The sequence below is a fragment of the Cnephaeus nilssonii genome (genome assembly GCF_951640355.1).
Source record: "Cnephaeus nilssonii genome assembly, chromosome: 8".
Lineage (NCBI taxonomy): Eukaryota > Metazoa > Chordata > Mammalia > Chiroptera > Vespertilionidae > Cnephaeus > Cnephaeus nilssonii.
Window position 1 is genome coordinate 89,754,597 of NC_137079.1, and position 26,634 is coordinate 89,781,230.

Sequence of the window (26,634 nt, forward strand, 5' to 3'; positions counted from 1 at the left end):
TCAGGGCACTGTCCGCTCCCAGAGTCGCTCTCGAAGCAGCCACTGTCCTTTGGGGTTTTCTGTCTCGAAGTAGTCCTCCCCGGGAGAGGCCAGCGTCTCCAGCGCAAAGAGCTCCGCATCCCATTCCATGTCTTCTCTGGAGAAGTTGAAGAGGATCCGTCTGGAGCTCCCCAGGCTGGAGGGAGGAAGGCAGCAGGGAGGTTACGTTGGGCTTGGCCAGCTGCACAGAGAAGGGATGCTCTGCTTTAGCCCTCCAGTGGAGGCCACTAGATACTCCCCCAGTGCTGGGCCTTGTGGAGGACAAAGCAGTGTTCTTATGGGGACTGTGGATGGACCTCAGCTGGACCTCGGGCTGGGCTTAAGGAGAAAGGTGGGTGATGAGGGCTGGGCCTCGGTTTTGATATGTTCTGTACATGGTTCATTATTATGGGAGGAAAATGTTATTTAGAAACCCCTGAATCCACCAGAGTTGAATAGCTCTTGTAAAAACAAAGAAAAACAGGTGGATGAGTGTAGATGGAACCCTAAGGTGGGGTTCCCCAGTGTGGCCTGGGTTGGCCAGAACAAGAGAGCACTTACTGCTCTCAATGAGTAGGTCACAGGAATTTTGGGCTAGAGATGGTCACTGGTCTTGGGAGAGAAGGACCTGGAGAGAGGGAGGTTGAGAAATGTTGGCAAGAGGGGTCCAGCCAGCAAGCAGTTCCCCACCTGAGCCTGGCCAATGCCTTTCTAAGGCAGGGGCATCTAATCGGTTTGATGTTGGTTCCAGCTTGGTGCTATGCCCTCTTCAACCCCAAACTCCCATTGAAAGTGTGCAGTACGCAGTGTGTCTGTGGCATTTAGGGGAAACAAGGAAAGGGGATGGCACAGAGCAGGAGGACTAAGTAGGCCAGAAGGAAAGGGAGATGGATCCAGAGCTGAAGCAACAGTTTGGAGTGGTGACAACAGTGAACCAGGCTAGTGTATATAATAGAAAACATTTTTAAACTAAGACTTCCATCCAAAAAAATAAAAAATACACAAGAACAATTTTTAGCACATAGGATGGGGGCTCAAGGCACCTTAAAAACCATCCCAAGAGTCTGGAGGACATGAAGACATTTGGTTATACTCTGTGGCCCAAGCACTTACTCTTTTTTGCAGGCTTTGGGCTTAAATTTCAAAGTGCTGAATGCCCCTTCCACAGCCTTGGGCAAGTAAATGGGGTGCCTCTCCAGTCTCCTCTGAGTGCCAATGGTCCTGCGCTCCGTGCTTTTTCGGAACTGGCCGTCTGTCGTGTGTATGGTGTGCACAGCCATGTGCTCAGAGTGCCGGCGCGGCACCCGCAGGATCCAGTTGGAGTGCAAGCTGTGCTCCCGGGAGCTGGTGGCCACTGGAAGAGAGAAACAGGGGCCCTGGAAAGGAGGACTCACCATCGGGAGGAGCAGAGGCAACAGAGAGCGTGAACAGGAGTGAGAACTTAAAACAAACGCATATACACAGCAGTGAGTTCCTAGGAAGGACTGGAGAACCAAGCAAAGGGGCTGATTTGACTGCAATTATGGTGCAGGAATACAATGGGAAATTGTATGTCAATCAAAAATAAGAACATACAGCCCTGGAGGGTGCAGCTCAGTTGATTGAACCAAGAGTTCGCTGGTTTGATTCCCAAACAGGGCACAAGCCTGGGTTGGGGGCTCAGTCCCCAGTATGGGGCATGCAGGAGGCAGCTGATTGAAATTTATCATCAATGTTTCTCTCTCTCTCTCCCTCCTCTTTCTTTCTCCCTCTCTCTAAAATCAATTTTAGCCGAAACCGGTTTGGCTCAGTGGATAGAGCGTCGGCCTGCGGACTGAAAGGTCCCGGGTTCGATTCCGGTCAAGGGCATGTACCTTGGTTGCGGGCACATCCCCAGTGGGGGGTGTGCAGGAGGCAGCTAATCGATGTTTCTCTCTCATCGATGTTTCTAACTATCTATCCCTCTCCCTTCCTCTCTGTAAAAAATCAATAAAATATATTTTAAAAAATAATAATAAAAAAATAAAATCAATTTTAAAAAAACGTATAAAAATAAGAACATAGGTTTATATTTACTAACTTGGAAAGATGCCAATGTTGTATTGTAAATTCTTAGATGAAAAGAGAAGATGACAAAATAGCAAAGAGATCCTATTTTTGTTTTAAAAAAATCAAGTGAGTCTGTATTTTTGCTTAAAACCTTTTTGAAAAGACATACACCAAAATGTTAATAGTAATTACTATCTCTGGGTGATAGTATTTCAGATCATATTCTTTACTTTCTTCTTTACGCTTTGATGTGTTGTTTACTAGTACTCTTTTGATTTACAATATGCTACTGTGGTTATCAGAGAAAAACCATAAAGCCATTTTCAAAACAACTATGAAGATGACATTTGTATCCTCGGTGGGTTTTGTTGTCCTCTCACCAATGTCCTGCATTCCTAGCTTTGACTCCTGGGGAGTGGGCCGGTCTTTGTCAGGGACTGATGGGGCTTGTGAGAGAGGAGGGCAGACAGCTGCCCTGCAGGGTACAGTGAGCTTGGAGAGCAGGAGTAACCTGGGAAATTCCACAGAACTCAGTGAGAACAGAAACCTCACAGATTAAAATCAATCAAGGCCAGAACAACAAGAATGTAATATTTTGATCATTAAATAATTAAGAAGAATTTAGTATTAGTGCCGAAAGTTGATATCTCGGTGAGCCCTAAATAAAACCATCATTAATTACCTGATGGGAGGCAAGTCAAAGATTAAAAAACTGACAGTGGAGTAATGGAATTTAAAAGTGGGCTCAACTCATATACATGGTTGAATTCTTTGCTCTCCACCAGCAGAGAGCCGTGACATACCTAGACAGGGAGAAAAGTGTCACCCGCAGTCCTCACCTAGCTCCCTCTCCAGGCTCCATGCTAGGCCTGGACAAGCACCCTGGCCCTCTCTTTTATTTATTTATTTATTTATTTATTATTGTTTAAAGTATTACATTTAGTAGTACATATATCTCCTTTTTTTCCCCATTGACCTTCCCCCAGCCTCCCTACCCCCTGTCACATGCCCTCTCTTGCCTTACACATCCTCGAGGCGTGGGGGCTCATGAGGGCCACAGAGGTAGTGCTGGGGGGAGGGGTGCAGAGGGGTGACAAAGTGGGTGAAGGGTCAGCGTTGTGTCTAACAGCTGGTGCTGCCCCATGGCCACGCCAGCTCAGAGAGGGTCAGAAGCTGAATTTTCAAATATAATTTGTTTGCCCTCTTTCCTTTCTTTTTTTTAAAAAATTGTAGTAAAATACAAATAACGTAAAATTGACCACTTTAACCATGTTTTAGTGTACAGTTTAGTAATGTTGAGTATATTTGCATTGTTAAGTGACAGATCTCCAGAATCTTTTCATCTTGCAAAACTGAAACTCTATACCCATTTAACAGCAACTCCCATCTAACGCCTTCCTTTAATCATTTTTCTATTACGTTAGCTCATGGGCTCTTACAAAAGTGTCACCCTGTCTCAGCTGTGGCAATGGACCACAGGAAAGGAGTTTTTGCCCAAATATGATCTCAAGTGTTAAAGGGGCAGGCTGAGGCAGCGGCAGCAGAGACAACTAAAGCAAGGCACACCCAAGAGCAGTCCAAGCTCAGGGCCAGGCTCTGGCTGGCAGATGTGAGTTTCCCTGTAACGGGGAGGTAGGATTCCTGATAGCCCATCTGATAAGTCCTCTTCAGAGACTACAACCCACCCACCTGCTGCCCCCAGGGATGGCACTCACCATCAAAGTCCACATCTTCGTTTGGGGGGTCTGTCTCGGCAGTCCGTGGCCGTTTCTCTGTATCCAGCTCTGCAATGATGGAGTCAAAGAAGGCGATGGCCTCTGCCACGTCCGCGCTGAACTGCGAGTATTTCTTGGGGGTTGCTTTCTGCTACAGGCGAAGGGGAGGAGAGAGAGTTGCTTGAGCCAACCTCACAGCGCCCTCACACAGGTCAGTCATAACCGCCAAATAGAATTAAATATTGCTGAAACTAAATGTGTGTGGAGTTATAAACCTTCAGGGCTTAGAAGGGAAATTTGGATAAGTACTCTGTGGGAGGAAGGTAGATACTCCACACCTGCATTGCTCTAAGTCAATGGATTTCCAATTACCTCAAGGAGGGAGAGAGGAAGGATGAAAAGAACTGCCTCTCTCGGTCACAGATGGTTATTAACCATTAGACGAAACTCTCAGTTTTCCTTTGGCCTTCCTTGCTGATAAACACCCAATTAGGCAATGATACAGTTCCTTAGGTAGGTGATGAGATGCTCACAGCAGGAAAGAGAGGACAAGATATGTTGGAACTAATCCCTAAAAATTGTCAGTGCCTAAAGTGAACAAAATTGGGCCCAATTCATGGAATAAATTGAAGAAAAATTAGTACCATTGTTCAAAAAGTCTAAGAAATAAAATATATAGTAGTTAATAAAAATACTCTGAGTGCCTAACTGGGGTCTGGGCTCTGTCCTGCTTCCTTCTCCTCCAGGATCTTATTCATCATCCCAACAGCCCACCAAGGGTCACAAGTGACTGACATCATGGAAGTTCAAGCACCACAGTAAACTTCAATGGAGAGCTGACAGCACAAGAATCAATGCATGAACCAGTGAAGAGTTCCCTGAGGAATTTAGGAAATAGAGAACTCAAACGGGACAATATGTGTTACCCTGGGCTATTTTGACCATGTGTGGAGGTGTAGAGTTCTTTTGTTTTATATGGGCACTTTGGAAGTGGGATGGTATTAAAAATACATATGATTTAATTCCAGACTAGCATGTTGGGAAATGTATGTACAAGATTTTGGTGAAATGTATGTATTTCGTACTATTAGAAAACATTTTTAAATCAAGAATTTTTTTCTTAACAGAAAATATTGAAGAACCACAATATACACCTAAATCATTTTTGTTCAAAGTGGAAAGCCATCCAAATGAAGTCATCCTTCCCTCTTCAAAGAGCCCACTAAAATGAAAGCAAGGAGGGGAGAAAGCAGAAACTCCAATGACAAAGAGAACAGCGAGAGGCCATCAGCAAAAGACAGATTTCCAAAAGCGCCTAGCAGTTGGCAAGCAGTGGAAGGAGGGTCATTGATGTAGTAGAGCAGAGGGCCTGGCCTTCCAGAGCTTCCTGGGTGGGGAAGCAGCTGAGGAGGGGGCATTTTGAACCTTGGGAACTGAAAATGCTCCAGACTTGACAACACCAGACACAACAAGGGCTGGGAGAGGGGTGCGGGACTGATGGACTGTTAGAAAGTCTCTATGCACACAGCAGGCCAGGCCACCAGGCATCCTCCCTGCAGTCGGATGACAGGAGGGATCATCAATATAGGCAATCAATATTCTTTTATCCTCCCTGTGGTTTTTCTTGTTGGTCCCTCTGCCTTGGTTGTCTCATCTGGCTGACTCCCACTCATCTACCAAAACTTGGCTGATATGACCCAGCAATTCCACTTCTGTGATATATATCTGAAGAAACCCAAATCACTAATTTGAAAGAATAGGTACACCCCGAGGTTCATCACAGCATTATTTACTATAGCCAAGATATGGAAACAACCCAAGTGCCCATCAATAGGCAAGTGAATTAAAAAGCAGTGGTACATATAACAATGGAATATTACTCAGCCATAAAAAGAATGAAACCTCATAATTTGCAACAGCATGGATGGACCTACAAAGTATTATGCTAAGTGAAATAAGTCAGTCAGAGAAAGATAAATACCATATGATTTCACTTATATGTGGCATCTAAAGAACAATATAAATGAACAAACATAACAGAAACAGGCTCATAGATACAAAAAAACAGACTGATTATTACCAGACTGGGTGAAAAGGTGAAGGGATTAAGTACAAGTTGACAGTTACAAAATAGTCATAAGGATGTAAAATAAAGTAACAGCATAGAGAATATAGTCAATAATTGTATTAAGTATGTATGGTGTCAGGTGGGTACTGAGAATATCAGAGGGATCACTTCATAAAGTATATGATTGTCTAACCACTATGCTGCACACCTGAAATTAATACAAATAATACTGAATGTAAAAAAAAAAAAAAAAGACTTGGTTGAGACAGCTTCTTCTCCATGGCGACCACTTTCCTAATTCTACCATTCCACATAACATTTCAGAGATTGTTTTTGTGAAGTGGAAGAGAGAGAAACAAAGATTGAAGAAAGCCACACATCTGGACTGGGCCGCAAAGGAAGAATGAATATTACTTAAGAGGAATGCCAGGTGCATAGGTTTTTGCATCTCAAAATCCATCTCTGCACGAAGATGTCTCAAAGTCTCCAGTAGCAACTACCATCAGTGTTTGGCTTAATACAAGGGTCTCATTCTTGCATGTGGGCATCACATTCTTTTTCATCTGGGTCAACTACAATTGATGTAAGCTGCTCATTCCTCAACGTCTCCAGGAAGTAGACTCTGGCAATCAGCTAAGAGCAGCCCAAAGCAGTTACTTTCACTTAGAAGGGTTTAGAAGAGACTCTTTGGTGTTTTAACTACCAAAGGCCTAGAAAACAACAAGCACACTACCATTAGTTAATTTAACATAAGCCCTTTATTGTGGCCTCTTATGAATCTCCCGAACATCCTCACAAATTAAAAAATAAACCACTTTAGCCACTGAACTCTCTGTCAACACTGATGGACAGGCCCTTTCAGCTACACACTTGTTAGTTATTCCAAATATTCAAACATGTTGGTTGTTTCCAAAACTTCAAGCTTTAGGATTCAAGACTCAGATCTCTCTCCCATGCCTTGCCCTTTCTGCTATGCTGAGTAGAGATTGCCTTCCTGGGCACAGCTGGAGACACTGACAAGCTCCTTCGACAACACTGAAGAGTCCCATTATCTAGGTCCCGCTTCTGGGGTCTCTGTTGAGTCATGCAGTACATTAACATTACAAAATTTGTTTCTATTAAGAGCTTTTGGATCCCGGCCTGGCTGGAGAGTGAGATATTGGGACACTCTGGTTACATTATTTGTGGCTTGCCCATACATACCTGTGTAAGCAGTTCCCTCCAAGCCCTTCATGAAATGAGGTAGGGACATACATACATGTAAATGAATAAATAATTGCTTCCCTTCCTTACTTAGTCCTGCCTTCCTTCCCTGTAAATGAAAGCACCAGCCCTTGACCAGGTCTAAGTGCAGGGCCTGGGAGGCAGTGAAGGGATGCCTCCCTCTTAACCCTGTCAGGGTGACTCTGTGACAGTCCAGCCCAATCCCAGCTAGACATCAGGATCTCCTGGGAGCTCTTAAAGAATAGCTATACCTGGCCCTTTCCCAGACCAATTACTTTAAATAATCAAGTTATTCCAATGCACAGCAGTTAAGAACCACCACTCAATAGAGATCCGGGCATGGAGGAGAGACCCAGGCATGGGGGAGGGACCCAAGATGGGAGAGGGATCCAGGATGGGGGAGGGACCCATGGCTGAATCTAGCTTCTTCCACCTTCCCATAGCTCCCATGGCCTTTTCTCACCTCTACAAGGACATTCTCTTGGTCAACACTCACAGATACCACTAGCACAATGACTGCATCAACTGAGGCTCAAGGTTCAGGGCCCAGGCTAATATGACAGGAAAATCTACTTTACAAAGAGGTTGTGGTATAAAATGGGAGGTCAGTGATCAAGACCCCTGGTGAGATCCAAAATAGTCCTCCCTTGCTGAACTCAGAACTCCAGGTAAAAGTGTATTGCTTCCCTTCGAACTTGACTTTTTCTAGCCGGAACGTTTTAAAGACTCCTTTGGAAAGGCTGCGTGTAATGCGGCCTGCAGCCTGTTGCCCCTGGTGAGGCCTGAGTTTCACAGAGCTCATGTTGCTTCATCAGCCCCACAGCAGCCCCACGGGGAAGGAACTTTCTCTGAAAGCATCTGTATTGCATTGCCGACTCCACTCCAGTTTGCCTTTCACATTTCACCTTCGGTGGCCTTAGGGTTATCTTTTTCCAAGCCTCCCTCACTCTAGGCCTGCGTCTCAGATTACTTTGCCCAGATGGAAATCTTTGCACTTTTCCAAACCTTACTCCACTTACTTCTCATGTTAACTTCTGAGCCCCCCAAAGCAGTTTATGGTATTTTTCTGCATTTCGTATCAGCTGCTATCCTGCTGGTTTCACTTGACCTCTGGGTACCTGGCCTTCTCCAATCTGTTTTCTTCTGGGATCTGTCAGTATTTGTTTGCAAGAGATTTGGTTACTACAAAATAAACTTCCAGTTGTAAACAGCAATATTTTTTTTCAGAGGGTAGGGTAGGGGGACATTCTAAACCCACCCAAAGCCAAGAGGAACACCACTGAACACCTAGCCTCCTTCTCCCCTCTCCTACTTGGCAACCTTCCTCACCTTTTCAGAGGGCCAACTGACTCATTGTAGCAAACAGTCCCAGGCGCCTTTCCTCCATGCTCGTGTCCTGCTCCATGTAAGCGGATACCTTCATAGCCCCAAGAAGACCAGTGGTGCGTAACCTCTTCTTTGAGAGAGCTTTGGCAAATAACACTCACAGAAAATACTCTGCTGATCAATTCTCACTGCCAGCCCTTGTACGCATGAGACAAGTTGTCCAGCACACATACTCCCAACATTCTTGGTTGCACGTCTACCTCTTTCTCGTCCAAGGAACCCCAACACACCAGTGTGGTGCAGAGAGTGATGCTGAGAATTGCAGCTTCAATTATAGTATGGGCCGTGTCAGGGCAGATGAATTAACATATCATCTATGAATGTCAAGCACCTATTTTGATGGCTGGTATGGAGTATTAAATATTTGTTGAGTGAAAGAATGTATGTTGTATACATGCCATTACCTAATGTTTACATTTTCCAACCAGTTTGCATGTTGTTAATGTATACCTTTGGATTTAACGTGGCAAATTTTGAGAACTCTGTATTTCTTATATTTCTTTAAAAATATGTTTTTATTGATTTTTAGAGAGAGAGAAGGAGAGGAAGAGAGAGATAGGAAACATGGATGAGAGAGAAACATAATTGATGGGCTGCCCCCTACGCCCGCATGCCCCTACTGGGGATCTAGCCTGCCACCCGGGAAATGTGCCCTGACAGGAATCAAACTGGCAACTTCTTGGTGCACGGAACCACGCCCAACCAACTGAACCAAACTGGCTGTGCTGCACTCCTTATCTTTATGGAGTACTGATAATACTCTCTTGAACTAATAATACCTGGAAATCTGAATGTCAATATAATTGAGATAGCGTGGATTGAAGAGATCATTTTCTCTTGGATCAGCTGGGTGAAGTGAAAGGCAAAACAGCTTAAATGTATTCACAAGCAATTTAATATCATTAAAAGAAGCTTTTAAGGACAAACCTTGAAAGCTCTGACTAATTCATTTATTTTGCCTTCTACCATCCTTTGGATAGACTTTCAAGGCCAAGTACAAATAGATATTTACTAGTACCTTATCCCTTTTATTTAGAACACCTAAGAAAATATGTATCCATAGTTGAATAGGAGTTTGGGGGGGGGGAGGAAATGTGAGTTAATGAAACAAGAATTGTAGATATGAGAAATAACTTGGTAAAAGATATAATCACTGAAACTTAAATACACACATACACATACCCACATACAAAGTTTCAATGGATAAGCTAAGTGGTAGACTGGCCACAGCTGAGGGGGTTGAAAATCAGTGAAGCAGATAATGGAGCTGAAAAAATCAGCTCAAAAAGATAAAAAAGAAGGGAGAAGTTTGTCACAAACTCTAGTATAACTAAGCCTGGGTATTACCTGTCATAACAAAACATTACAATCATTTTGAAGCATAGCTGCACACCTTCAGTCTTTGGTATTAGAGGTTCTAAACTCACAGGCTGATAGGCTTAGTCTTTTATCTCCCAGCTTTATAATCTTCAGGTCATTTTGTTGTTGTTAGTACCTGGTAACTCCGCTTCTTAAATATCATCTAAATGGTCATTTCACTTCAACAAAACACTGAGTGAAATTTTTTTTATCATTTATCAAACCGTTAGAAGCAAAACTGATAGAATTGAATTAACATTCTTGAAACATAGTATAAAATCTTTACATCCAATAAGTGAAACATCACAATCCAATAAAGAGAAGGGATAGATTTGTCAATAAATGGTGTTGGAAAACTTTGCTACTTGGGAAAAATTCAATTTGAATTCTCACTTCCCACTACATGTCAAAATAAATTGCTGATAGACAAAAGAATTAGGATGTTTTATTTTCATGGAACTATTAAAAATGGAGAAAAATGGCTAATATGCAATTGACTTTGAGGCATAGAAGGACTTTCTAAGCATGAGAGTAATGGAAGAACTATCAAAGACAAAAATTGATAATTTGACTACATAAACATCAGTAGTATTTGTACTTCAAATATATCAAATTAAATTAAAAGATACATAATAACTTAGAGTATTTTTAACATACATGGCAGACAATGTATTCATATACTTAGTATAAAAACATTTTACATAAGTAAATAATAAATCCTTAATAGAGCCGAAAGAAAATTTCCAAAGAAATAAATGGACAATCCATTTATAAGAAATTGGTTTAATAAAATAAAAGGGTCATTCTTTGCTCAAGCAATAATCAAAGAAAAGCACATAAAATAATGCAGTTATATCAATAAACTTTTAAAATTAATGACGATACTTGGTGTTAATAAAGAGTAATATGAAGGGCTTTCTCATTTGTGACAAATGAATGGATCTTGAGAATATCATGCTAAGCAAAATAATTCAAATGGAAAAAGTCAAGAACCTTATAATTTCACTCATATGTGGAATGTAAAACTGAAATCAACTAATGAAGAAACAATACAAATAAAAACAAACTCAGACACAGACAATAGTATGATGGTTACTAGAGAGAAGGAAGGTGGAGGAAGTTGAAAGTGTAAAGGGGGTCAAATATATGGTGACAGAGGAAAATGTGACTTCAGGTGGTGGGCACACAATGCAATAAACAGATGATGTAGCATAGAATTGTACACTTGAAGCCTATATAATTTTATGTTACCCCAATAAATATAATTTTTAAAATTAAAAAAGAGGACTTTCTAACACACTGTTGATAAAAGTGTAAATTTTAAAGTATTTATGAAAGCAATATGAAGAAGAATCTTTAAAAATAATTGACCTTTTATTCTTTATCCATTAATCACACTTCCAGGATTCACTGCTAAAAATGCCCTATAGACATAGAGTAAGATGTATCTACACTAATAAAAGAGAAATATGCAAATTGACTGTACCTCTGCTATGCCCACAAGCCAATCAGGAGTGAGTATGCAAATTAACCCAACCAAGATGGCTGCGGCCACGGAGCAAGCAGGAGGCTTGGGTTTCTCTGGCAATGGAGGAAGCCAAGCTTCCTGGCCAACCCTGGCCTTCGCTCAAGGCTACAAAGTTTCAATTATAGAAGATAAATAAATCCCAGATACCAGGGCCTCCGCTTGGGTCACTGGGGGGCGTGGCCAGACTGCAAACCACCACAGGCCCCTCGCTCAGGCTGCCCCACGCTCCAAGGGAACCCCCACCCTGATCCGAGACACCCTTCAGGGCAAACCAGCCGGCCCCCACCTGTGCACCAGGCCTCTATCCTATCTAATAAAAGAGTAATATGCAAAGTGACCGTCAATCCAACACACAAGATGGCTGCCCCCATGTGGTCAAAGATGGCTGCCCCCATGTGGACACAAGATGGCCACCACAAGATGGCCAGCAGGAGAGAGCAGTTGGGAGGGACCAGGACTGCAAGGGAGGGGAGTTGGGGGTGACCAAGTCTGCAGGGGAGGGCAGTTAGGGGTGACCAGGCCAGCAGAGGAGGGAAGTTGGGGGCGACTGGACCTGCAGGGAAGGGCAGTTGGGGGGGATCCAGGCCTGCAGGGGAGAGCAGTTGGGGGGACCAGGCCTGCAGGGGAGGGCAGTTGGGGGGGACCAGGCCTACAGTGGAGGACAGTTAGGGGTGACCAGGCCTGAAGGGGAGGGCAGTTTGGGGCAATCAGGCTGGCAGGGGAGCAGTTAGACATCAATCAAACTGGCAGGGGAGTGGTTAGGGGGTGATCAGGCTGGCAGGCAGAAGCGGTTTGGGGCAATCAGGAAGGCAGGCAGGCAAGCAGTTGGGAGCCAGCAGTCCTGGATTGTGAGAGGGATGTCTGACTGCCCATTTAGGCCCAGTAGGATCGGGCCTAAATGGGCAGTCAGACATCCCTCGAGGGGTCCCAGATTGGAGAGGGTGCAGGCTGGGCTGAGGGACACACACCCCATGCACGAATTTCGTGCACTGGGCCTCTAGTGTACTTATAATTTTTAACAACTGTTTAAACACTGTAAACTGTTACAATTTTTGCCATTAAAACTTGAGTTTTCAAAAACTAGTTAATGAGATGGGAATGAACCGACAATATAAAATACTAACTGAAAAAGGAATTATAAAAAGTATATGGTATGGACCAAATTTAGTCAATTCATACATATACATACATTAGGATGGCCAAAATTAGCAAATAAAAATATAGAATGGCAATTCAATTTCACATAAACAATGAATAATTTTTTAGTATAAATATATACCGAATATGGCATGGACATAATTATACTTAAAAGATCTATTGTTTATCTGAAATTCAAACTTAAATAGCCATCCTTTATTTTATCTGACAATTCTAATATACATATATGCAAAAATACAGAAAATAAATGATTGAAATAAAATATACCTATATATTTTATAGTTATTATCTCTGGATGATAGGTTTCTAAGTTATTTTTATTTTCTTCTGTATTTTACAAATTTTACTTAATGAAGAAATGCAACTTTATCATTAGAAAAAAATGTTTAACTAAAAAAGTGTCCTTTGAATGGTGAGCTCTGATCCATTATAGACTGGATGTTTTAATTATCAGGATCTGATTGCATATGAATATACTCAAACTGTATTTTACTCCATTAAAAACAAAAGATAATTTTCCACTCACTGGGAACCACAGACCTATTATTTTTCCAGATCTTTCCAACAAACTTTGTAAGTTTCCTTCTTAGATTATAGTTGGAGATTCTCAGATTATTGGTTTATTGAACATCTACTATGTGCCCGGAGCCTTGCTAGAGGTTGGAGATAAAAAAATAAATAAGACAAGGTGCCTCCACACAATGAACTGATGACCAGTAGCAGAAATAGCAAATGAACTGACCATTACAGTGCTGTGTGCTGAGTACTGAGTGCTGGGTGCTGAGGGCTGAGTTGGGGCTCAGACACAGGGAGGAGGGAAATCCACTGAATTAGAGTGTGACTGTGAGAAATGACTTCCTGGGGAAGTGCTTTTCTGCTGCCTAAAAAAGACAGGAAGTCAGCCAGGTGACCAGAATGTGATGGCGAGGAATAAGGGAGGAGGAAATATTGCTTCCAGCAGGTGCCTGGAAGATAGATTAGAAAATATAATCACCCACCTACTGGTCTGAGAGGGGCTACAGGAATTAAATACTCTGTTATCAATCATTCTTATACTGTCTGTCATCTTGTGAAAAGCTCTCCCAAGCATAATGAAATATTCTTTGCAGCTCATATTGAATGTTTACTGCCTTTCAGTTCTGCAAACCATAGACCACGGGATAGAGACTCCACCCCCATCCAGTAACTGATGCTCAAGAAAGCCTGCATTTTAATATCACCGTGTTTGCATAAAGTCTCCCCATCAGATCTGAAAAATATTTCTCAGCCATGTAAACAGATCCAGAACCTGCTTCCCTTCCCATATGCAATTATATATGGCTAATTAGGTTGAATTCAGACTCTCCTGCCATAGAGGAGAAGAATCTTCTATTTGCTGTTGACATGGTCTTATTTCACGAAATAAGATTGAGTGGCGTCTATAAAAAATTTATTCTGAAAGCTAACTATTGCAGAATAAAACTACTTTAAATAAAAATCAATCACTTTTGTCAGGCATTTTCCAGAATTCCACTGATTCTTTTAAAACGTAGCAGGTGAGCCCTAGCTGGTTTGGCTCAGTGGATAGAGTGTCGTCCTGCGGACTGAAGGGTCCCAGGTTTGATTCCAGCCAAGGGCACATGCCTGGGTTGTGGGCTTGATCCCCAGTAGGGGGCATGCAGGAGGCAGACAAGCAATATTTCCTCCTTTCTCATCATTGATGTTTCTATCTCTCTCTCCCTCTCCATTCCTCTCTAAAATCAATAAAATATATTTTAAAAAAATAAATAAAAAGTAAAACGTAGCAGGTGAATTTCTTTAGTTGGAGCAGCGGGAGGGTGAGGTGGTGGTGCAGCGAGGGGTATACATTTTGCAGCTAGTTCATCCAGGCAGACAAATTAGGAATCCAAGCTGCTCAGAACCAGATGATCCACAGGAGACTGGTAACCTGGCCTCAAAAAATGTCTGGGCCAAACCATCTGGGCAATGTTCCATGGGGCACCGCAGCCAACCCCAGACTGCCTCCCTGGGCCAGCCCTGGCTCCATGGCCAGCCTCCCTGAGGCTCTTCTCTTATGTGGTCCAGTTCTTGCAGGAGGATGCTGGCTGTTGACCGGTTCACCTGGCCTTAAAATAGGAGGAGCTGTCCTCGTGAGCATTGGTCAGTCAGAGCACAATCTGGAATATGTCCTCTTTACTTCCCATCAATACCCAAACTGGTCAGTCATACAGTGGAAGGAAGTTCTGACACATGCTACAACATGGGCGAACCTTGAAAATATTACTTTAGGTGAGAAAAGCCAGTCACAGTATGACTCCACTTATATGAGGTTCCTAGAATCGGCAAAGTCATAGAGACAGAACGTAGACTAGAGCTTACCTGTTAGAGGGATGGGGGTAGGGAAAGTGGGGAGTTACTATTTAATGGATATGGAATTTCTCTTTGGGATGATGAAAAGTTCTGGAAATGGGGTGGGCTACACCACATTGTGTATGTACTTAATGCCACTGAAGTGTACACTTTGAAATTATTTAAATGGTTAATCTACACTAATAAAAGAGAAACATGCAAATTAACCATCACTCTGCTACACCAAGTCATGCCCACCAGCCAATTGGGAGCGAGTATGCAAATTAACCCAACCAAGCTTTCAGCCAGCCATAGAGCTGGAGCAAGCAGGAGGCTTGGGTTGCCCCCGGAGATGGAGGAAGCCAAGCTTCCTGGCTGGCCCTGGTCTCTGCTCAAGGCTACAAAGTTTCAATTATAGAAGATAAATAAATCCCAACAAAAATGGCGGCGGCCACGGAGCTGGAGCAAGCAGGAGGCTTGGGTTGCCCCCAGCGATGGAGGAAGCCAAGCTTTCCACCTGCCCTGGCCAGCTCTGGCCTCCACTCAAGGCTACACAGTTTCAATTATAGAAAATAAATAAATCCTAGATACTTGCTTCCAGCTGGCCCTGGCCTCCACTCAAGGAGGCGCTGAAAAAAAAAGAAAAAAGAAAAAAAGGAGGGGCTGGGACCTTGGGTCGCTGGGGGGTGATCAGGCCAGGATGGGACGGCAGGGGCCATTGGGGGTGAGCAGGCCATCAGTGGGGGTCAGTTGGAGGTGATCAGGACAGCGGGGAGGGGGGCAGTTTGGAGTGAGCAGGCCAGCAGGGGGGCAATTGGGGGTGAGTAGGCCAGTGGGGAGGGAAGGTGGGAGCAAGCAGGCCAGCGGGGGGTGGGGGTAGTTGGGGGTGAGCAGGCCAGCAGAGGGGGCAGTTGGGGGCAATCAGGCTGGTGGGGGGGCATTTGGGGGCAAGCAGGCCAGCGGCAGGGGGCAATTGGGGGCGAGCAGGTCGGTAGGCAGAGTGGTTAGGGGCAATCAGGCAGGCAGGCAGGCAGGTGAGCAGCTGGAGCCAGCAGTCCCGGATTGTGTGAGGGATGTCCAACTGACAGTTTAGGCCCAATCCCTGTAAACCGGCAGTCGGACATCCTTCGAGGGGTCCCAGATTGGAGAGGGTGCAGGCCAGGCTGAGGAACATGCCCTCCCACCCCCAGTGCATGAATTTCGTGCACTGGGCCACTAGTATAAAAATAAATTTTAAGTCTTTTACTTTAAAAGACTATTTTATATTTTTAAAAAATTAATAATTGTCAAACCTTTTATAGAAACACTAGAGGCCCTTAGGGTCCCTCGGCATAGCCTGTGGGAATCGGGCCAAAACCAGCAGTCCAACGCCGCCTGCCATTCCTGCTTGCTGCTCCTGCTTATCCCAGCCCCACTGCACCTGCCACCACCACTTAGTAGGCTCTCTAACGCTCCTCTGCGGACTCCGGGCTGCAGCGGCCAGCTGTGAGCCCTGTGTCTGGCGCCCATTGGTCAGCTGAGTGGCGCTCCCACTGTGGAAGCACACTGACCACCAGGAGGCAGCTCCTGCATTGAGCATCTGCCCCCTGGTGGTCAGTGCATGTCATAGCTATCAGGCCACCGGTCATTCGGTTGTTCAGTCACTTAGGTTTTTATATATATAGACTAGAGGCCCGGTGCATGGAATTCATGCACAGAGGGGGGGGGTGTGTTCCCTCAGCCCAGCCTGTACCCACTCCAATTGGGGACCTCTCAGGGGATGTCTGACCGCCGGTTTAGGCCTGATGTGGGATCGGGCCTAAACAGGCAGTCAGACATCCCTCTCACAATCTGGGACCACTGGCTCCTAACCACTCACCTGCCTGCCTGCCTGATTGCCCCTAACTGCCTCTTCCTGCCTGCCTAAACACCCCTAACTGCCCTCCCTTGCTGGCCTGATCTTGTCCCCTGCCAGCCTATTTGCCCCCAATGGCCCTCCCCTGACGGCCTGATCTCGTCCCTAACTGCTCTCCCCTGCTGGCCTGATTGCCCCTAACTGCTTGATCACCCCTAACTGCCCTCCCCTGCCAGCCTGATCTCATCCCCAACTGCCCTCCTCTGCCAGCCATTTGGTTCTGATTGGTCAGTTTCTATGCCAGTCAGCGTCAAAAGCTCCACCTCATAGGCAGCCATTGGCTCCTCACAGTTGACCTAGATTTGGTTCTGATTGGACAGTTTCTATGCCAGTCAGCGTCAAAAGCTCCACTTCCTAGGCAGCCATTAGGTCCTCACAGTTGATCCAGATTTGGTTCTGATTGGTCAGTTTCTATGCTAGTCAGCATCTCTGGGCCTATCAATGGGGCCTGATCAGAAAGGCGGGGCTGATTAGCAGCCCCAGTGGAGGCCTGGAGAGAAATGGAGGCATGGCTGTTGGCCAGGCCGGGAAAGAAAGAGAAGCAAGTTCTGATCAACGGCTACCACAGAGGCTACGGATCAGACCCTGTCTCTCTCTCTGCAGGCCTCTCTCCAGGCCTGATCCATAGCCCCCTAGGCAGTCAGTGCTGGGTCAGGGCACCGGCAGCCTCTTCCTGCCTGCCTAAACACGGCAACCCAGCACTGACTTCCGGTCTGGTTGAGCCTTTGGTCCTAAAGGTCATTATGACCCTGGCTCTTTATTATATAGATTCTCCTAATTTCTAAATAAATTATTTTTAGAGCATCCATGACCTCTTAAGGAACTCATTTTCTAGTTTACTACCAATATATTATGTAAAATTCTAAAAATATATATTTATATAATATTCTAAAATATAATATATTAATTACTAGGGGCCTGGTGCATGAAATTCATGCACTTGAGGAGTGGGGGGGTCCTTCAGCCTGGATTGTGAGAGGGCACAGGCCAGGCTGAGGGACCACACTGGTGCACAATCAGGGCCGGGGAGAGTTGCAGGAGGTTGGCCAGTGGAGAGGGACCATGGGAGGGTTCCAGGGTGTGTCTGGCCCGTCTTGCTCAGTCCCAATAAGCAGGACCCCAGCAGCAAGCTAACCTACTGATCAGAGCGTCTGCCCCCTGGTGGTTAGTGCACATCATAGCAAGCAGTTGAGCAGCCTTAGCATATCATTAGCATATTACGATTTGATTGGTTGAATGACCAACCAGATGACCAGACATTTAGCATATTAGGCTTTTATTATATAGGATGGTTTAATAGTCTTTTGGGTGAATTATTTTGGGTTTATATAAATGGTAATTTGAAAAAGTTCAAGGAAGTCTAGTATGAAGAATTCTGGTTATTATCTGATAATTAACAATCTGAAAAGCTATATATTTATATTTAAAAGAAATTTATATAAAATCATTCAAAGAAGAGCACCTCATTTCTTAAGAATTCATTAACTGTGATGAACTTAATTGCCCATAATCTGGAGACACTAAAAAGCACTCATTTAAGAAACCATGAAGTGCTATGTTTAAAGTGGTCAATTTTATATTATGTTTATTTTTCTACAACAAGAAAAAGTAAGCTAAAATGGGTGATGAAAATGTCTGGAATTATATAGTAGTGATGTGGCACAACACTGAATATACTAAAAATCACTTAATTATACACTTTAACAAGTAAGTTTTATGGCATGTGAATTAAAGCCGTTATTTAAAAAGAAAAGAAAGCCTAGCTAAGAGAAGTGATGCTCATGAGGAGCAGTGAAAAGAGAAAAGTGAGGTAGCCCACAGACCCTCCCAGCATCATGATGAAATTACCAGGGGAACCAGAGGTGAGGGAGAAACATGCAGAGGCCAATGCCAGCCAGGTGCCAGTCACGTCTTTCCAAGATGCTGGGATGAGGGAAGAGGGGAATTGCAAAAAACACCCTAGGACAACTTTTTAATTTTTACAGGCATTTTTCTTTCATAGGATAAGCTACATAGTCAGAGGATTTTGACGAAATCTTGGGAGGGTATGTCATCCATCCATGCCTCTGGCATCTGAATTCTCTGCTGGGTCCAGAAGGCACCAGCAGAGCCCCGTACCACTCCCTAGGCCCCACTAAGACCTGTGCAATGCGCACCCTGGTTGTCCCAGCAGGGCCCTGAGACAGTGCCACCAGAACCCTGTGCACCGGTGCATTGCCTCACTCTCCCCAAGGGGGATCACCCATGCGGACAGGGACTTTGACTTGCTCACTAGTATCTAGAATAGTCCCTGACACATAGTATATGCTCAATAAACACGTGTTGATGAGTGAAGAATGAATTAATGATATATGTATTGATAAAATTGTTTCTAAAATATTATTGAGGGAATTACCAGCCACATCACACATGGTTCCCTGTATCAAGTTTCATATGAGAATTTTGAGATTTAAATCTGGGGAAAATCTCACTTTCCCTAAGTAATGGGTATGGTTCTTCCTCTCAGATAGTCAGAGTTTTGAAACGAGTTCAGCTCTCTTTTTATTGTAACTTCCAGAAAGTGCAGCGTTAAATCCAAAGCTCATCTATAGCAGCTGAATTAGCTGCATGATCTGCTTATTATTTTTATTTTCTGTTGACGAATTTTTTCTCCTGATTTTCCAACTTCTGTTGCTACCTTATTCTGCTGGTGTGCGGCTCACTCGGATACTTCGAAGAATGAGTTGGGAAGTGTGGACGTATTTCTGTTGAAATGATTTGAGGACACAGTACCGACCCCTTACCAAGTTCCTGCTGCAGCAGTGCTCACGCTGTCCCCAGCTTTCTTCCTTGTGCAAGAGTAGGTAGTACAAACTCAATATTTCAGTGCTAGGGAGACCAAGAGTAAAAGTGGAATCAGAGTTAGCCATGTGAAGAGAAGGTGTCAAGAGAGTGGGGTTTTTACTCATGGATTGCGGAGAGGAGAGGGCCTAAAGCGTGCCTTCCTGTGGTGCTTCTGGCCCAGGTCTCTCCCGCACAAAGATGCCCAGGCCATGCTGCCTCGTGGGGGAGCTTCACCAGAGCGTGGAATCCGTGCGGGGTGAGGGGGGGGACTCCGCTGGCCCCGCTGTGCGGGATGAAGCAGCCTCATCTCATCCTGAGGTGACATATTACACAAACTCAATATGCACCTGGCATATTACACAAACTCAAATATGTTTTCCAATGGAAAGGTGCCATGGATACATGAACAGGAGTGTGAGTTCTGGCACAATAGATGCTGGCTCCCTCTTCATCAGGTCACAGCCTTACTTCCTTGTACAGAAAGCACCTGCTGTCTCTGAGCCCCAGTTATTTCATCGGCAGTGTGGGGCTGGTACTCAACACCTCGGGTTTGGAGGATGATTAGAAGTCAGGAATGACTGCTGATTGTTCCTAATTGTGCCCGGGTTTCAGCACAGGAGCAGGGGAGGTGGGTGTGAAGGAGACCCCACTATTCCTCCTCGATGGCAGACGTACCCCAGCGCCCAGGGCAGGGGATCTGGTGGCCTTGCCCTATCGGTTCAGAAGTTCCAGGGCTATTCAAACATGCCATCCTTCCTCCACGTGAATTTTGCTCTGTGTTGGAAATGCTAACATTTGGTCATTTAAACAATGAGTCCCAAATTGCACCCCATGCCCAACACTGACACACAGCTCCTCGGATATGAGATGTTTGGTTTGATTTTAAAATGTTGCGAAAAGTGTGATTTATTCATTTTTGTAATTCCCTCTTATTCTGACGGAGGAGCAGATTGCCCAGGGCCTGGCCAGGACCCGTCATGGTCATGCAAACCCAGGGGTCTTCCCACCCCCACCCCAGGCTCACTTCACTTCCTCCTTCCATCACCCTATGTAGGTGCCCTTCCAGGTCTCAGCATTTCCTGGGAGTGAGGCTAACGGACGCCTTGGCACCCTAGTGCGTCATGCCTTCCTTAGATATGCGTCAGCATTTCAACGGGACCTGCTGGAATGCCTCACTCCAGGCTGTGAGAAACTCTGAGTCTTGCCCCAGTAGTGGCTTGTAAAATCAATTTAGTGTGTCATGACCAACATTTAAAAATTAGTACAGAATACTTTGAAAAACATCAGAGTACCAAACAGAGAACTTTTGTTTGTGTGTTTGGGTAAACTGGATCAACATCTAAAATTTAATTCTTACTGAGTTTTAAACAAAATCATTTTAAAGCCATTATTTTTCCCCCTGAAGAGAGACAGGGGAAGTTGGGGAGGGAGGGATGGAGGGAGGGAAGGTTCACCATGGTGTCCAGAACCACAGGGAACACTGCTCACTCCCTACAGGAAGGCCAGCTCGCCCATGATCTACAGCATGAAAGACAGCAGGCTTTTCATCTATAAAGCATGCATGTGACCAGTAAGTACTCACCACTATGCTCTGGGTTAGAAAAATGACAAAGATACTGTTTTAGCTTCATCAAGCTCACGCAGTACACCAAGGGAGCTACACAAGCTAACAACCACAGTAGGACATGATAAATGCTAAAACAGAGATGTGTTAGGCTAATGTTTGAGAAGAGAAAAGGCTGATTCTATAGAGGGCTGTATTCATCTTCTAGGGCTGCTACTACAGAGTACCACATACTGGGCAGCTTAGACCAACAGAAATGTATTCCCTCACAGTTCTGGAGGCCAGAAGTCTGAGACCAGGGTGTCAACAGGGCTGTGCTCTCTCAAAGTGCTGGGGAGGGAGGCCCTGGCCCCGCTCCCAGCTCTGGCGTTCCCCCGGCGTGTGGTAGCGTAAGTACGGTCTTCACACAGCATTCTCCCTGCTGTGTGTGTGTGTACCAATTTCCCCTTCTTATAAGGACACCAGTGATGTTGGATTAGGGACCCACCCGAACAATTCGCCACCACCTTAACTAACTAAATTACATCTGTAATCACCCTTTTCCTTAAATAGTTCACCTTCTGAGGTGTTAGGATTGAAACATGATTTGGGGGAGACAATTCACATAAGTGAGGGTCAAGAAAAAATACGTTGTTTTCCCTAAACCTTGAACATCATTTCCTACAATAACATTCCAGAAGGAAGGCGCTCTCCTGGGCCCCTGCCCCTGCCCCTGCCCCTGCCCCTGGGCCCCTGCTGTGCAGAGAGCCACGCAGGCACAAACCACCTGGCTAGCCTGCCCTCCGAGGACAGGCAGCCTGCACCGATGTTTCTGATGTTTCTCAGGACGCCAGCTACAGCTCTTTCTTTAGGAGCGATGAGGAGAGCCCTTGTCTACAGGCTGCGCCTTACATTCCTGAGTCAGTCAGCACTGAGCTACTGAGCATGTGCCAGGTCCGATCACAGGCAGGATCTTGCTTCCCCTTCGCAAGGTGGACTCTCATTCCATACGCGCACTACCGAAACAGAAGCTCAGAGACGGAAACGCAACTTGACAAAGGCACACAGCTTCCACTTGTAGGTACAGAGTTAAAATTCAGGCCTTGTTCTGACTGACTTCGAAGTCCTTTTTAAAACTCTTTCTGGTCACACCATGGTAAGAGGCAGCTCCCGAGGAAATCATACACTGCACTGTGCCTGTGGCCCTCCTCACAGCCATTCCTGCTCGCTCTGCCTCTAACCCTCTCTCCGCCTTCAGACAGCCGGACCAGGAAGGGAGCTCCATTCTACAAAGAAAGGACTCCATTCTGCAGGAAAGCGTGGTGCCCAGAGGGACACTAACCAGAGCCTAGAACCCCAGGACATTCAAGCTGAAAGGGAGTCCAGAAGTCACTGCAACCCCCTCTGTCATCAGAAGTGGCCCCCCAAACGGGGAACTGGCCCACAAACCCACAGCTAGCTGGCACAGGCTCAGTACCCGGACCTAGGAGTAGGACCTTTGTATGGGCCCCAACATGCCATACTTTGGGAGTTACATTGGTTATTTAAACTGCTCCCACCTGGGATAAAGTGCAGACAGTTAAAACCAGTTGAATGGACCAGGCCTGGAGGTTTGACAGTGGGCCAATCAGTCACTCAACATTAAGGGGCTTGCATGGCCCGCAGGGCACGCTGGGAGCCAGCCAGGACGTGGGAAAGACAGGCGTGCTGCGAACCCCCAGAGCCCCACCCGCAGGAAAACGATGGATGGAAATATATAACAAAACAGCCTCACACCTCGAGCGTTAAGCCAAAATTTGAGGAAATACAGAAAGGGGGGTCCTGTCAGACTCGGGAGCCACTACCCCCTTGTCTTTGGGTATCACTGAAATGCTCAAAGAAAGGTACTGCACACAAAGGCTGGGACAGGAAAAAATGACCAGATAAATGCACGTTATTTCTTCCACGTAGATCCTGCTCAGTCTGTGTGGCCTGCGGCCTCCAAAGCCCAGCAAAGCCGTCTCTCTGTGGCTGTGCCCAAGTCCCACAATGCCTGGGTGCGGGTCCCCAGGGGGCAACGCCTCCAGTTATTGGATTCAGACGGGGCCGAGCAGCTAGAGATTCGAAACATCTTGTTCATACCATTTCACTGGGACTCTTAGAGGTGATTGCAGTAATAGCAATAACAGCAATCATTTGTTGAGAAATGATTTGCTGTCACTCAAACACCATGCAAGTATGATCTCATCCATGAAATGGGCGGCAAATGACAGGCGTCCCCGCCACAGCCCAGCCCTCCCGACTCGCCGCTTGCCCCAGGCTGCGGGGCGGCCCCGGAGAGCTCCCAGGAGGACTGAGCCGCCGCTGGGAATGTGCGCGTTAACTCAGCTGTGCGGGACGAGCCAGCTTCCACACTGCTCTCCTCTCAGTTGCGCTTCTCAGCGGCACTCAGGCACTCACCTTTATTTCCCTGGAGGCGGGCTGGCCGAGGGCCTTTTTCCCCCCCTTGGAGGCCTTGGAGGAGGTGGAGGAGCAGCCGTGGGCGCGCTGGGGCTTCAGGTCGTTGAGGCTGCTCAGGTACTTTTTCCGCAGGGCCAGCAGCTCCTGCAGGTACTGCAGACAGTCCTGGGTGCGAGAGTACATCCACGCCCGGTCGCCCTCCTGCTGCAGGTAGTACAGGCTGGTGTCCATGCTGCTGGTGCTTTTGTATTTCTTCAAAGACTCGCTGAATTTCTCCCCGTGGTCCCCCACCACGTACATGGAGCTGCTGCGGATCAGCCGCACCGGGGGGCCTCCCTCGTAGTAGGAGCTCTCGGCCACCTCCGCCTTCCTCTGCGGCCTGGAGTTAAAGACCGAGTGCAGCTTTCTGAGCATGGTGCTCGGTTTCTCCCCGTGGGCGCCTTCCAGCTGCCTGCGCCGCCACTCGATCTAGCTGGGGGTGGGCGAGCCAGCATGCAGGCCTCCCGTCCTCTCCTTCCAGGAGGCCTCTGGTCGCGGGAAGCCGAGGAGCGAGTGCGGGCTCAGTCAGGCGGGCACCCAGGGGCTCTCTCATGGGAGTGGGCGTTGTACCCAGTAACCCAGGAGGCAATGAGAGCCCTCTGAGCTTAAAAGCAAGTGCCCGGCTGGTTCTAAGCACCGTCTGGGGCAAATACCCTCTGTGCTCCTCCATCGAGGGCCCCAGCTGGATGGGGAACGCGTGACATTGCTTTTCCTGCTTAACTATTGTCTTTCCTTTTCATTGTTCCGTTTCTGGATGTGGTCTCAAGTTGACTCGATCTTGGTATAAATTTGCACGTTTCCACCTTGGCTGAGCTAGCCCTGGTCCTGAACTCCTGTATCCAAAACGAAATCCCACTTTGCAAGGACGCCACTCAGCCAAAAGCCGTGTGCTGCTTGAGGTAAAATCCAGTCCCCTGAGCTGGGCCAGGGTGCACACAGCCAGGGCCATTGGCAGTTGGCTTGCAGATCTCCGATAAGCTGGGGTCTGAGCAGGCATCAGAGCGCCCTGCAGGCGCCTCACCTGCCGTAACAAAATCTCTCAGCCGTCACTGGATAGCAGCCCTTTGTGGAGATGGGAGGATTCAGGTATCCGGACCACAACTTTCTGCATAAAAGCCTCCGTCAGCTGAGGGTAGCACATGTTCAGGGCAGATCTGCTATTTTCAGCTTGAGCTAAATAGACTAGTTATGATCAGACACAGACTATTTTTTCAAGAGCATCATTTGAATAGGTTAGAATCTCCCAGATATCCCCTCTATAATTTTTTTTCAGGCAAATGCTAAGCATCACTGTTGCACTCATTTTCCTACACAGTCTATTTCTTTGCTCAAAGAGCTGAAGCCTGTAAGTCTCTCACACAGGCATTATCTTAAGCTGAGATGGATGCAGCGTGGGCTATGAGGCCCCAGAAATTGTATGTGAAATGTTATTGGATGTATGTTTTAGCATGGTTTATTTTTGCTCTTTTTTTAAAGAGGGAGAGAGAAAGAGAGAGAGAGAGAGAAAGTGTCCGTGGTTTTATCAGATATTCAAAGAGGTCTGTGATTAAAAAAATAAATTAAAAAATGTTTATATCCTGTTCTGGAACAATAACCTTCCTTTGAGAATATAGCGATAAGAGGACATTATAAATACCTCTGTCCTGAGTGCCCTGTGTCTGTGGCATTCTCCCAGACACCGCGGTGAGCTGACCCAAATATGTGGAAGCATTTACACCTTACCTTTGCAGAGTGCTTTGGGGCTGATGAAGCATCCCCACATGCATTAATTTACTGAATCGGTATGGCTTTCTTGGGAGAGAAACCCAAGGTTATTGAACCTCAATTCACAGATGAAGAAGGTGAGCCTGCAGGGATTAAGAGGCTTTTCTACATTCTAGATCAGATGAGTGAGAAACTAGTCCTCGGACCAATGCTCCAGCTTCAAGGGAAGCTGGCCTCACGGCCCCCTGGGTCTTTGGACATGCAAAGCCACTGCTGCAAGCTCTCCGTGGAGGGCCTCCATCCAGCCCATTCCTCTGGCTTCACGTGGCCTCGATACCTAAGCACCCAGAAGGACAAGTGCTGGCAGAATTTCTCCCCGAGGAACCCAGGAACTGTGGCCACACAGTTTCTCAGCAGCATGGCCAGTGGGCTTCCAATGAATATCACTGCTTCTATTTTGTAGCTCCCCGCATATGGTTGTCTAGTTACTGTCCCAGTCAAATGTGTTGCACCCAGGCCTCTCATCCTGGGTATTTGTAGAGATCGCAGGCAGGGATGTGCCGCCCTTAATAATGACCAGCTTGGAAATGGCTCCGTTAGCCCACGGCCTTAATAATGCCGAGTTTCCTGAGATCCTGGTTGTCCTGAATGGCCCTGCTGCTGAGAGGGCACAGGGCCAGGCATTCCAACCCCTTCCCGCTGGAAGTCAGGCGAGCACCTAATCACTTCCCTCCCGCCCGGTGGCATGTTGACTATTACTGTGCTATTGGCATTAAGATAGAGAAGAGGCATGAAGGAGGAGGGAATGCAGGGGAAGAAGGGAAGCTGAGAAAAGGAAGAGATCTAATCGTCAGTGTTGAATATTTAATGAAGAGTAAGATTACAACGTTCAACAACGTGTATCCCATGTCATGTTGGTCCATTTGCATAGCATATTGAGACATTTTGCTCTATGGTTGTGCTATGAATTGTGAGGAAAAGAATCTCCCCTAGAGACCAGCTTCCCTGTCTCAGACGCAGTGTCCTGTGCCTTTGGACCCTTGTCCAACAAAGCACAGCCTCCCTGGGGCAGAGTAACCCACGTTCCCCGGGCTTTGCCCTCCACATCTGGAGACTGAAAATGGACTAACGGGTGGTTTCACTGCCCCTGCTTACTTTAACATGCTTGGAACCCCACGCACCATGTGCCTGTGAGCAAACAAATCCTCTGAGGTTTGCAAGGCTAAAAATGTCCTGGCACCTGAGTACACAGAGGCCTGGTGTTCTGCACTTGCATCCTCCCTTAGAAGGCACAACCCAGTTTGGGAACTGCTGCTGATTGGAAGGCAAAACGGGCACATCTGAGGGTGGAGGTAGGTTAACCCCTCTGGGCGAAGACTG

The 26,634-nt window shown here is 46.2% G+C and overlaps 1 protein-coding gene across 1 annotated transcript; it reads right to left on the reverse strand.

The window, feature by feature from the left end:
• LOC307104568 (uncharacterized protein C13orf42) lies at positions 1–23,925 on the reverse strand (the record flags this gene model as incomplete). Its single annotated transcript, XM_079779487.1, has 4 exons — positions 1–175; positions 1,132–1,372; positions 3,762–3,909; positions 23,512–23,925. The coding sequence occupies 4 exons, from the start codon at positions 23,923–23,925 to the stop codon at positions 1–3; spliced, it is 978 nt and encodes a 325-aa protein (XP_079635613.1).
• Positions 23,926–26,634: the final 2,709 nt, after the last annotated feature.